General features: G+C 41.9%; 1 protein-coding gene across 3 annotated transcripts in view; it reads right to left on the bottom strand.

The window, feature by feature from the left end:
* The window catches only part of FGF12 (fibroblast growth factor 12), a 406,239-nt gene that overhangs the window by 11,027 nt on the left and 380,980 nt on the right, over positions 1 to 14,232 (bottom strand). For all 3 annotated transcript variants that reach the window (XM_075202288.1, XM_075202287.1, XM_075202286.1), the window contains one exon: positions 5,115 to 5,313. In XM_075202288.1, the coding sequence (XP_075058389.1) occupies positions 5,115 to 5,313 (199 nt within the window). The remainder of the gene's footprint in view (positions 1 to 5,114; positions 5,314 to 14,232) is intronic.

The raw sequence follows: 14,232 nt of genomic DNA, 5'->3' as shown, positions 1-14,232 counted from the left end.
TGTCACTAGTGTACATTGAAATGTTTTTATGAAATTGGTCTAAATGTGCCTAATATATGGCTTCCTCTTATACAGACCTCCTGGATGGTGCAAAAAGCTCCTTGAATAAATGATCAAAGCTTGGTTTTCACCACGAAAGGGAAAGAGAAGCACTTTCTTTAAAAACAAGCTCATTCACCTATAAAACACCACAAAACTGAAATTGCTGTGTGGCTCAAAATTTCATAATCATAAATTACTTATTTTGCATGATGAATATTATGCAAAATTAGATGGATATTATGCTGGTCAAAATGTTAATGTGCTAGGTTGGGTTTGTATGCTGTTGAGTGCATGGTAATATGCTTTAAATGGATATTTATGTAGGACATTATAGAGATTCAGAGCAAGTAAAGTCTGTTTTGCATAGTTACAATCACTTTTAACATGCTATGTCCCACCTTGCTGGCATTCTGTGCAAGCCTAAACCTTATGGTAACTTAAGTTATTTTTTAGTGATTTAGAAAGTGTGTCCATTAGACTTAACGAAGGTAAAATCACGTGTGTGAGTGATAGGGTGTTTAACCAGTAATAGGTTTCTTCTGTCCTTTAGCCAATGAGACTCGGGAGGGGGATGGTTTAGGTTTATATAGGTGTTGGTTGTACTTTATAGGGAGTAGGTAGGAGAGCAGTGCAGTCGGTAAGTTTGCATATGGTGCTTGGGTTATCTCGTCATAGGTCACTACTCCCCCTTTTGGTTCGTGGTGTCATCACATGTGTTGGTTCCTGTGAGTGGGACTCTGGTTAAAGCTTATTCTAGTGGTTTAAGGGGGTGTAGTCTTGCCGTTGGACAGATATTTCGCATCGGCCAATAGATAAGGTATGATCCTGGGTTGGTTGGTACTATGGTCTCACCTTTCCACCGTTATTGGTTTTGTGTTTGCTGACTGCCCTGCTCTCGTCCGCCTTTTTTTTAGGTTCCGTTAAAGTCATTTAATAAATCCCATTTTATTCCAACGTTAATTAGGTGTCCGTGTCTTTATTGGTTATTTATTATGGTATTATTATTATTATTATCATTTATTTGTTAGGCGCCACAAGATTTCCGCAGCGCCGTACACAAAGCAAACAGTAGACTATACAGGGTATAACAGTACAGAACAATAAACAAAAATACCAATGCTTCAGAAACTCCAGTTAAGTCAAAGCAGTAGAGGCGGAGTAGAAGAACAGGTGTGGAGACAAGAGGGAAGAAGGCCCTGCTCATTCGAACTTACATCCTAAGGGTGGGTGAACGAAACAGACACAATTGGAGGAAGTTGAAGTGTGGGGAGAGGGACCGGGAGGAGAGAGGGTAGAACGTTTGGAGGAGATGCGGGTTAGGTTGAAGGTTGGTAGGCTTTAAGGAACAGGTGAGTTTTGAGTGCTCGTTTGAAGGAGCACAGATTAGGAGAGAGACAGATGGAGCGAGGGAGGTCGTTCCAGTGGAGTGGGCCGGCACGGGAGAAGTCTTGGATTCTGGAGTGGGAAGTGGTGATAAGAGTGGAGGAGAGGCGGCGGTCATTAGCTGAGCGTAGGGAGCGGGCAGGAGTGTGAATGGAGATGAGGTTAGAGATGTAAGGGGCTGTAGACTGAGAGAGAGCCTTGTACGTGGTGGTGGTAAGGAGTTTGAAAAGGATTCTGTAGGGGAAAGGGAGCCAGTGTAAGGCAAGGCAGAGAGGGGAGGCAGAGGAGGAGCGGCGTGAAAGTAAGATGAGTCTTGCAGCCGCATTGAGTATAGAGCGGAGGGGTGCGAGGTTGGAGTGGGGGAGGCTAGTAAGGAGGATGTTGCAGTAATCAAGGCGGGAGATGATGAGTGCGTGTATGATAGTTTTTGTGGCTTCCTGAGAGAGGAAGGGACGGATGCGGGCAATGTTGCGGAGTTGGAAGCGACAGGCTTGGGCGAGGGATTGAATGTGGGGGGCAAAAGAGAGAGAGGAGTCAAGAGTGACCCCAAGGCAGCGGAGTTGGCCGACAGAGGAGATGGTGGAGTTGTTAACAACGATAGAGAGGTCATGGTGGGAAGGGAGTCGAGGCGGGGGAAAGACAATGAGTTCAGTTTTAGAGATGGTAATTTTGAGAAAGCGCGAGGACATCCAGGAGGTGATGGCTGAGAGGCAGTCAGATACACGAGAGAGGAGGGAGGAGGAAAGATCAGGAGAAGATATGTAGAGTTGAATGTCATCAGCATAGAGGTGATACTGAAGACCGAAAGAGGAGATGAGAGCGCCAAGGGAGGAAGTGTAGAGCGAAAATAGTAGAGGGCCCAGAACAGAGCCTTGAGGGACTCCTATAGGGGGAAGGGGTGGAGGAAGAACCGGATGTGGATACAGAGAAAGAGCGGTTAGCAAGGTATGAGGTGAACCAGGCATGGACCAAACCGGACAGGCCGAGAGAGAGAAGAGTTTGCAGCAGGAGGGGGTGGTCTACAGTGTCAAAGGCCGCGGAGAGATCGAGGAGGATGAGTAGGGAGAAGTGACCCTCGGCTTTGGCTGATAGGAGATCATTGGTAACTTTGGCCAAGGCAGTTTCAGTGGAGTGGAGGGGGCGATAGCCAGATTGGAGGGGGTCAAGGAGGGAGTTGACCGAGAGGTGTCTGGTGAGGCGGCTGCAGACAATCCGCTCGAGTAATTTGGAGGCATAGGGGAGAAGAGAGATAGGGCGATAATTCGCAAGGGAGGTGGGGTCAAGATTGGCTTTCTTGAGGATAGGAGAGATGAGAGCGTGTTTGAATGAAGAGGAGACTGTGCCAGAGGAGAGTGATAAGTTGAAAAAGTGAGCCAGGTGAGAGCAAGCAGTAGGAGTAAGAGAGCGAAGGAGGTGAGAGGGGATTGGATCAAGAGGACAGGTAGATGGTGGATAGGAAAAAATAAGTGAGCGAACTTCATCACCAGATGTAGGGGTGAAGGAGCACCAGAGCTGATTAATAGAGGGCGGTGAAGCGATGGTGGTGGCGGGAGAGGGATTGGAGGAGGAAATGTTCAGTCTGATGGCCTCAATTTTGGAAGAGAAGAAGGTGGAGAAGTCAGAGGCGGAGAGGGAAGGTGGGAGAGGGGGAGGGGGGGGAGAGAGGATGGAATTGAAGGTGGCAAAGAGGTGACAGGGATTGGAGGACTGAGAAGAAATGAGGGACTTGAAGTAGGATTGTTTAGCAAGGGACAGGGCAGAGCATCATGGTTTAACTTCCACGCTGTGCATTTTAACATTTGTATGCAATGTATAATCTCACAAACGGATACCTGAAGTCCTGATCCATGATGATTAGCTGCAAGTGGCCCAGTTTATGGCATGGCGCACCTGCCCACACTTTGACAAGATGCCACATTGACCACTATGGCCACAGGGGCAAGATTTGAGTGACGGTGTCCTCCTATGTCCAAGGACATATCTTGGGATCAGTAGTGACATGGCAGTCTGCTGCTTCCGATCTTATCAGAACAGGGGCAGTTGACTTCCGCGCCACGTGACCTCCTCCAGAGTGCAAGTAGGTCATCTGCATAACAGGAGGAGGAGGTGGAGGGAGTGAACTGTGCTATCCCACCTTCCTCTGTGACGCACTTTTGAAGACTGGAGGTCTGCAGATGCCCTGCACGCTGCCCCTAACTGGTTTATCTAGTACATTCTAGAAAATGATATCTAGATCTGATTGGTGGCTTTGGGCAACATCTCCACTTAACCTTTTTAGAAAGTTTAAGAAATCTACCGTATGGGTTATTTGTTTCCATGGAAAAGTGTTAAACTATAAACCAGGCCACATTACCCTACATGTTGTATAATTATGTGTTAGGGTTCCAGGGTGAAATAACAATTTATTCTTCTATGTTCTGACTCCCAGAAATATTTACAACTGATATAGATATTGTGAGCCTGATCTAGATTTAGCCAACTTTCAGGTTCAAAATTCTGTTTTTTTTTTTACTGTGCATGTGCAATAAAACAATGTGGAATTTAAAGCAACCCTTACCTACCTCTATGCCTGAAGAGGCAGACTGGAGGCATGTGAGTAACTATAGTTGGGTAAATGCTTAAGCATACGTAAATGTGTCGGAGTAGGCTACACCTCCAGATGTGTCTAGCAGGCCCATCTTTTACGGCTACCAAAGTTGTGGTTCAAAGTCCGTGCTGATGATTATGGTCTTTTAAAATAGCACTAAATCAATTTCAATATAGCCCCACCCCACCCAAATTGAAATGAACATTCATGTAAGGGGGGAGATGCCAAGGGCAGCGTAAAGACAAATGAAGGTCATTTCTAGTTTCAGTAGAGTTCATACATGGTGTTCTAAATTACCGAAAAACCCTTATTTGGAAAACCTTATATCCCAAAACTTTCATATAAAAGGATCCCAAACTTGTACTTTTTCCTCCCACAATAGGCACTGTCGAATTGTTAATTTGATTTGGCTCATGAATATATCTTTATAACCTATATACAGCCTTCCTGAAAAACGGAAAAAAAGTAGTAAGCTGAAACAAACATTGTTGAATAAAAAAGTCCAGTATGGAATAAACTGAATGTAAGAAATGAACATTTCCTCCTAGTTTTACCTAAAGCATTGTATCCTAGGAGTGCCAAATAATAATGAGGAACGAGACAAAGATCGAAAAACAACCCGTGCTTACACAGGCTGTTGTATAGACAAGGTGCAATAGGAATTATAGTCTGACAGTCTCAAAGAAAATGGCTGTCCAGGGACATACAGGACAGTGACAGCTCTGGGAAGAACAGAATCTGGAAAACAATCTGTCCCATGTAAATAACAGAATGCATTTAATTCAATAAAATTTGGATTATGCTAATGTTTGCAACGAAGAAAATAACATTCTCAAGGCAACAGACTTAAAAGTTGGCAAAATTTTTCTACATTAATATTTCATACTTATGGTCATCATTTATCAAGTCTATTGCTCTCCTGTAAGAGGACAAAGGACTGAAAAGCCAAAAGCCAAGTAATACATTGTATAAATTTTATACCGACAATATGAAAATAATTTGTGTACAAAGCACAAAATATTATTATAAGTCACAAAATGTGACTTACTGGTGTAAATGTTGGCTTAGAATTTAAGCACTTATTTAAACAAGAGAGCCTTACCTTCTATAGGTTTTGGTACAAAATGTGATGATGGTTTGGTCTTTTTCACTCTATTCCCTTTCATAATTTGACCTTCTTTACTGAGTCCTAGGAACCACTGCCGGCCAGATTCCTGCTGCCGATAGAGTGTCGAGGAATAGATAACGTAGTAATTCTCAAACACGGACTCTTTGAATTTGCATTCTGGGGTAAAAATATCCTACAGTTAAAGTAAAAAAAAAGATTTATTAGTGTACGCAGTGAAGATCAGATTTCATGCACATTATAGTTAGTTGTTATTAGACTATTGTAAAGTAAACAGGGGCAGCAGTAAAGTGTTATGTCTTTTGTTAAGTCCTAGTATATAAATTACTATATTGAGCTCAGTGTCCAATGTACAGATGGAGAAATAAAGTATATAAACTCCTCTGAATGGGTAGCATTGGTACATTATTATCCAATCATACTTTTATTTAGGTTATAAACAGTGTTCTCCCCAGCACCTATTTCCCAGCTGCTACATCCAGCTGTATTTACTTGCCACCCAGCTCTTGAAGCCCAACAGAGTCCTATTATAGTAAAACAAACCTTTGTTACTCCTATTACGACAGGCACTACATGAGCATTACAGCCACCAGTGTTAGACCACTGGCCACCAGTGTGACCAGTCCTGGCAGGTGTAGGCAACATCTTTCAATATTATTACAAAGTAGTACACCGCCCCCCACCTGACTACTTCTTAATGCCACTCGGCTGTCAAAATTGTCTGGGGAGAACACCGTATAAATATATACTATACACAAGATAGTGACACCAAACTCTTTTTAGTACATGTCATAGGGTTGGGAGTTTTGTTTCTTAAATAAAAAATGACAGCAGAATTATGCATGCAGGTCTGTTGATGTAGGAAGTGCTACCTTGTTTTTAGTATTGTTTCACAAAAACACTAATAATGACAATTTCTGAGTAGGGCGGAGATCCCTAAAACATCCCTAAAATGACCTAAGTCATTTTTAGAAACTTATTTTTGCACCCATCTGCTTCCAATCAGCCATAATATGTGAGAAAATGAATATGGGGACATGATATAATAATTCAGGCTGTCCATAATATGGGGTAATCCATACAGGCTGGGCATAATATGAGGCAGAATCAATATGGAAGGCCATAATACAGAATATAGAAGATGTGCGGTATAAAGTGTTAGGGCTGGTAGTCTTATTTTACATATTTACAAAAAAAATGTGCATGTGTATTGATATGGGGAGTGCTACCTTGCTTTCAGCACTGTTTAACATAGCCACTATTGATTATGTTTTCTCGGTAGTTCAGTGGCCCCATATTGTCATGGGGGCACCGAAGGCATTTTTTTTATCTTATTTTTTTCTAACTATAAGGGAGAGAAACAATAAAGGGTATGATATATATAAGAAATAATTCAGGTTGGTTACAATATGGAGAGAATCAATAAAGGGGGACATGATATGGGGCAGAATAGATATGGAGGGCATGATATATGGAAGAAATCATTTATATTGGGCATGATGTGGGGATAATCAATAGAGGGGGTCATGATATGTGAGAGAATTAATATGGGGGAAATAATTCAAGTCTGTCATAATATGAGGAAGAAACATGGGCGGGGGTCATAATAAGTGGAGAATCAATACAGGAGGCCATGCTATAGCAGATAGGAGATGTGCAGCATTAATTGTTAGGGCCGTGAGTCTTTTGCCTTTTTATTCTTTTCCCCAGAAGATTTGTGTGTGTTGACATGTGGAGTGCTTCCTTGTTGTTAAGCACTGTTTGTGTTGACATGTGGAGTGCTTCCTTGTTATTAAGCACTGTTTGTGTTGACATGTGGAGTGCTTCCTTGTTATTAAGCACTGTTTGGGGCATATTCAATTAGCTTTTGGATTCGCGGTAACTGGTATTACGGTACCGCATTAACGCGGATTTTCGTTCGCAACCCTATGGGCTGCGAACGAAAATCCACGTTATTGCGGTACCGTGTATTACGTTTCGCGGCTGTTCCGGCGCGTTACCGCGAATCCAAAAGCTAATTGAATATGCCCCTTTGTGTTGACATGTGGGGGCATATTCAATTAGCTTTCGGATTCGCGGGATCGCGCCGGAACAGCCGCGAAACGTAATACACGTTACCGCAATAACGTGGATTTTCGTTCGCAGCCCATAGGGTTGCGTACGAAAATCCGCGTTAATGCGGTACCGTAATACCCGCAAGAACGCGCACTTTTCACGGTAACGCGCGTTACCGCGAATCCGAAAGCTAATTGAATATGCCCCCTGGAGTGCTTCCTTGTTATTAAGCACTGTTTGTGTTGACATGTGGAGTGCTTCCTTGTTGTTAAGCACTGTTTGTGTTGACATGGGGAGTGCTTCCTTGTTGTTAAGCACTGTTTGTGTTGACATGGGGAGTGCTTCCTTGTTGTTAAGCACTGTTTGTGTTGACATGGGGAGTGCTTCCTTGTTGTTAAGCACTGTTTGTGTTGACATGGGGAGTGCTTCCTTGTTGTTAACCACTGTTTGTGTTGACATGGGGAGTGCTTCCTTGTTGTTAAGCACTGTTTGTGTTGACATGGGGAGTGCTTCCTTGTTGTTAAGCACTGTTTGTGATAAACACTGAAACAAGAAAATGTTTTCTCGGTAGGCTGGTGGCCCTGATAACATCATGGGGCCCCTTGAGGCACCTTTATAAACTTATATTGACAAAGGAGGGGAAAAAAATAAAAGAAATTATTCAGGTTGGTCATACAGGAGGGTTATGTTATGGGGAAGAATTAATATGAGGGATCATGATATGGAGGCATAATATGAGAGACAATCAATATAGGGATGCCTTATGGGAGAAATAATTCAGGTTGGGCATGACATACGAAGAATTAACACAGGGTGATCATGATATGAGAGAGAATCAATATGAGGGCATGATATGGGGGAGAAATGATACAGGGGGGGGCATGATATGGGGGAGAATCAACTATGGAACGGTTCATTATCTGGGAGAGAATAAATATGTGGTGGGGAACATGTTTCTCTTTCTCATTTCAAAAGGTTTGGGAATATTATCTGTGTTATGTATTGTCTGATATGGATTTATATTGTGTGCTATGAATCCTACATGGTGTGATATCATTTAATTTTGTAAACTGCACTAGACTGCTACAACTAAGTGGTCAAATTACTTGATAAATAAGCACTGTAGTGTGATATATTACGTACAATTAATCTGGTCAGACCACACAGGAGTCCTCGATGTTTTCCTGATGTGACCAACTGAATGCACAAAAGGTCGCAAATCAGTTGCTAAATCCTTACACTTCATCACTGTACCTGCTTTACTTACAATGTGTTACTTCCAGATCTTACTGTACTGGCCACATTATCATGCAAAACCATGTAGTGCCTGCTTTGTCTTACTTATAAATACATTTTATATGATGCATTCATGGGAGTAATTTCATTTAATTTGAACAATAAAAGGAGGATCTGCAAAGCATGTTTGACAATAGGTAAAATTTAATTAAATTGTTCCTTTAAAGGCTATGGAAGTTTTGTTTGGCTCACATTTGAAGCTTCGACACGCTCCTAAATATTGAATGGGTTTCTAAGCAAAACTACGCAATCGCCTATGAGCATTTTATCAATAGAAAATGCCATGTACAGGCTCACAAGTAATATGTTATAATAGACTATAGGTTCTATAATACAGTCTTCCCTTTTTCAATCCTCCTACTACCCCTTACACCCTCCAATAAATAATGTTCTCTACGCACACCCTTCCTCCCCCATGTAACCATATCTCTTTCCAAAAAATGCTCTATCAGATTGTTTCATTCTGTAAGTTGTCGTATGTAAAAATTATATTGGTTACATAAGAAAAGAAAATGCCAGATACAAGCATGTAAAGTAAGGAATGCCTAATTTTCCACACTTCTGGATTTGGATTGAGATAGAGCAAGGCTTTAAAATTTCTTTGGCAAAGCAACAACAGGTAAGTTGTTGATTCTCATCCTCTCCAATTACATCCTGTCTCCACAAAAGGATGCGCTGAGTAGCAGAATCATCTCTGAAGAGAAGAGAGAGTATTTTGATGTTTGCTGCTTCTAGCATGATCAATAGAAGAGACTGGTACTGTGTCATCACTTCCCCTTGAGTAAGGTGCTGCAGAATCAGTAGCTGCTGTGTCCATCATCTTATCCAACATGTGATGTGATTACAGTAGGAAGAGGGTAAAGGACAAAACCCATTGCTCTGTGACGGAAAGCACAGTTAGGATTTCTGGGAGGTAAATTACTGGAGAACCGGTGAGTAATCTGCCTCCCAGCCCAAATGCCATGTCTGTACTTGGAGGTTGTTTATCTAGCCATAATGGCGTTTGTGTTTGAACTAGGGAACTTAATCATCAAGATGTGTTGACATTTCTTTTATTATAATACAATTTTGAATTTTTTCAAACATGGACTGAAATTTCCAGGATCCAGCCAAGCAAGAAACAAAGCTCAAGACAACCAGCAGGTAGTCAGACCTGCAAGAACAGGTAAGGAAAAACAACACTGTCTACCAACCTACTTTACTTGTAAAATACTATATTGTACAATAATATGTTGCACATACTCTATTGAATATTCCCATTTGTATCATAGACACATACAATATTGTATGTTTGTAAGAAGGATGGATCATGTAACCCAGAAAACAAAGCCATCTCACCAGCAAACACAAGGCAGAGGATGGACCAATCAAACATGAAACACTGTAATCCCACCAACATACACAAGAGAAAGGATGTACCAGTTAATGTAGATTGGTTTTTGACTATGGGGCCATGAAATACCTGATGTGTCTGCGCCATCTACTGTTACAAGCTGCGCCTGCTGTGACTCCACCTACATGTGTATTGAATCCTTCTGTCACTCACCGGACTGTGAGTGCTTCTTCCCGTCTGTTTAGAAACCGTGGCCGTCCACCATCCTGAGGGTCTGCGCATGCGCAGCCCTTTCAAACCTTCAGTACCTGTTCCTTTTAGTTAATTGGCTGATCAGGCAACACTCCCTATTTAAAGCACCTGAGTTCCATACCTCGTGGCCTGATCTTGGAGTCTCATTCCCCATGAGCCTCTGAAGGTGTTCCTGTGTTTCCTCGTGTATTCAGCTCAGCTGATTCCTGTGGTTTCCAGACCACTTCAACTCCCCTGTGGTTTCCAGACCACTTCAACTCTCCTGTGGTTTCCAGACCACTTCAACTCTCCTGTGTTTCATCGTGACTGTATTAGCTGATTCCTATCCGCTGCCTCCGTGCACTACAGTTATCAACTCACTTCAACTCTCCTGTGTTTCATCGTGACTGTATTAGCTGATTCCTATCCGCTGCCTCCGTGCACTACAGTTATCAACTCACTTCAACTCTCCTGTGTTTCATTGTGACTGCACTAGCTGATTCCTATCCGCTGCCTCCGTGCACTACAGTTATCTACTCACTTCAACTCTCCTGTGTTTCATCGAGACTGCACCAGCTGATTCCTATCCGCTGCCTCCGTGCTCAACAGTTCCAGCTCATCTCAACTCTCCCGTGTTTCATCGTGACTGCACCTGCTGATTCCTATCCGCTACCTCCGTGTACCTGCAGTGTCCTGCTTGCCGCTACCCTTCAGTTCTACTCGTGTCTGCAGCCAGCTGATCCGCTCTCCATGCTTCTACAGTGTTCCTGCCTGTGTCAACTCGTCAGTCTGCATCGGATCAACGCCTCGCTGCTTTCATCTCGTCTAGACCATCTCTACTCTTCAGTGTTCTCCAGGTGTTCAGTTCTATATACTACTGCTTCCTGAGTATTTGTTTCTATCTCTGCTGGTCTACCTACCTGTGTGCTGCACCTACTTGATTACCGCTTCTACCCTCCTGGGACTTCGCATCCTACCGGCCTCCAGCCGTTCAGGTATATCTGCACTCCTGTCTGACAGCCTGCTCCTGAACCACGGTATGCATACTTCTCATTGACTGTGCTGGTGTATTGCATATCTTGCTGGACTGAGTTGTTCTCCTCTGGAGTTTACTATCCGCTGAGACTATTGCCATCATTTGACTGTGTTACCTTTTGCCCGGATAGTTCCTGTGACTTTGTATTATTGTGCAGTGCTGTTCAGTCATTACTATATTGTGCATATCATCGTGGGATCAAGTTCAGTGTGCCCGTGTATACTCTGCATTGCATTTCTCTCCCCGTGCTTCTCCTCACATATATATTCAGTGGTACAACTTGCTAGAGGCAGACCACTGTTCCCTGTTTCCTGAGTCACCTGTTCCAGTATCCTTTCACATAGCAGTGGTACAACTTGCTAACGCAGACCACTGACTTCCCGGATACCTCCACCTGGATTCCATTCCTTCACCTAGACAGCGGTACAACTTGCTAAACGCAGACCGCTGACTCTCATCACCTCCTGGTTGTTTCTGGACATTCCTCCTCACTATAGCAGTGGTACAACTTGCTACCGCAGACCACTGACTACCCTCACGTTTCCTTTGTCCATTCAGTTCCTCGTGTACTACTACCTATATATTACCAGTGCTGCTAGTCATAGACTTTCCACGAGCATTCTCTACCATCTGCTGTCTCCTGTTCCGTGATCACCCCGCTACCAGAGTACCATATTACCATCTATACTGCTCTGGTAAGTCCATCACCTGGTGATCCCTGGGTAAAGACTCCTAGTGCCCGTGACACCTTCTACTGTTTATTTCTTCCTATATGAGGCCACTTTCAGAATTTATTCAATGACCACTGTGATGATTATATAGTATATCTAATGAATGTGTTATTTTCTGTTGAATTCATGTATGACAATGTAAATATTTTATGTAACCTTGTAATGTAATCTCAACGTGTGCTTTGCTAAATGACATTAGTTTGAACCTATGCAAGTGTCAATAATCTCTTAAAATTATTCAGAGATAGATGAGCATCTCTGAGGAGTTTTTTTTGGTATGCAGAAGATGTGGACCTGACCAGCCAAGCCAAAGGAGCAGAGGTGAGAACTCCGGTCCTGTGAACTTTCCAGAACTCAGGACATCCTTAGCTCACTTTGAAAGCCCTGTGACATTTGGAGTTTAGCTGTCCTTATTGACAGCTAAACTCCAAAGGTGGGGGTTGAGAGCTTTGTGGCAGAAGGTTTAAAATCTTCTGCTTTAGACATTACAGTGTGCATTTTCATGAGGGGGTCTATCAAGACTGAAATGTCCCATTTTTCTCATTTTTGTTCCCTCACACACACCAAGTTTTAACTAAGTAAGTAGTGATTTTATTTCTTTTATTTTCTGAAACTTATTTGTGCAACATATTGCATGTCTTTTTTGTCACTAAGCCTTTTTCAGATTAAACATTTTTCAGATTAAATAAATTTTAAGGTGACGCCAGACATGGCCAGCTGTTCAGATTGCTGTATCTGGGACAGGCTGGACGTTCATGACAACCACCTTTAGTTTCCAATCCATCCCTGCATAAAGAAGTAAAACTTTCAACCCACACTGGTCCACAAAACTAGCAATGTCAGAGTTGTATTTTGGCATTCTCGATGTCCAGAACATGTTTGTGGGAACTTAATTCTGCCCAATGTATCATTATTCCAAAATAGCATCTACTATATTCATGTGATAGCAAGGTTATCATAATTATCCCAGTGTGCTGCAATTACATGTATCAGTGTGACAATATATCTAATAGTCATCACATACCCCTAAGAAATCTGTGTAAAAGCATACAAACATAGGAATTAGGCAGTTTGCTGACTTATACACAATAAATAATAAAAATGGTGGGCCTGAGTCATTAAGGAGAGCAAAGCATAAAAAAGGAGTAACTTTACACCTGGGCAAAACCATGTTGCATTGGAGGGGGGTGGGAAATTTTAAATGTGGGGACAAATTTATAGTTAGAGTAGGGCATAGCCTAGATCAACTGTAAGTGTTTCAGTGTAAAAACAAAGCTATCAAGTATTTGTGTGCTACATGAAATAAAAGCCAGTATTTAACTTATGTGCAAAATAATAAACTAATTTGCACCCCTTGTAACATGGTTTGTCCCGGGGAACATTTACTCATTTGTTTACCTTACTTTCCTTAATGACTCAGGCTTGGAATGTTTTGTAGCATTATTATTAAACAAAAACTAAATCCCTGTAAATGTATTTTTCATATAAAATATGAAAGCTATAGGGAACAAGTTACATTTTATTTACGTAAAGGTAAAATGCACATTTAGAAAAACACTTAAACCAACTAAATAAGGATATGTTTTATTATAGCACTGATGTTGATAATAACAGCCTTTCCTGTCAATATATATTGATTTATTATGTCTACATTCCAAAAAACATTTGTATATACCAGTCCACATCTAAGCAGAATACTACAAATACACAAATGTATGTATCAATTAAAAGCCTGCCTTAGGTATCGTGCACTGAAAATCATTTATTTCTGCGGCTGCTTCAATGACTGTTTCACTTGAGCAGTCAACTTACACAGACAGGAATGGGCAGAACATATGGCACAAGGAAATGGACCAGCAAATGAGAGCAGAAATTCACATACAGTAGTAAAATGTTTCATCTAACACAAGCATACATTATCTATAAAAACTAGTTGTGCAACCAAGGTCATACAAAAATCCTTATGCATACCCAAACAGACTTATTTCATACAGTGATGTTAGTGCAAATCTGACACAAAGATACAACTAGGAGATTTAAAACTGGCGACATGTGTCATACTTTCATTATAAAATATTTTATCATTTGTTTTCAAGAATATCCTGATCACTACAGTAGCTTCTGTAGTTCTCCAGTAAAAAAAAAGATTTCATTTATTTTTTAACTTGCATTACCCCAGACGCAATGCACCAGGGGTGTGGGAAGCGCCCTTGTGGCTTCAGCACGGACTTTGTTTATCCTAGTTTCGGGGGCACATTATTTTTATGGGCCCCATTCCCCTAGGAAATACAGCCCCATGCTGAAGGTTTTAGGATGACATTATGCTAATTTCCCCGCTAGTGTCATCAGTCTAGCTCGTCACTGGCTAGTGCTTCTAGCAGCTTTATTTTAGAGGGAATCCTACACTATACG

The sequence above is a fragment of the Mixophyes fleayi genome, chromosome 3, assembly GCF_038048845.1.
Source record: "Mixophyes fleayi isolate aMixFle1 chromosome 3, aMixFle1.hap1, whole genome shotgun sequence".
Taxonomy (NCBI): Eukaryota; Metazoa; Chordata; class Amphibia; order Anura; family Limnodynastidae; genus Mixophyes; species Mixophyes fleayi.
This window is presented reverse-complemented; position numbering and strand designations above follow the sequence as displayed.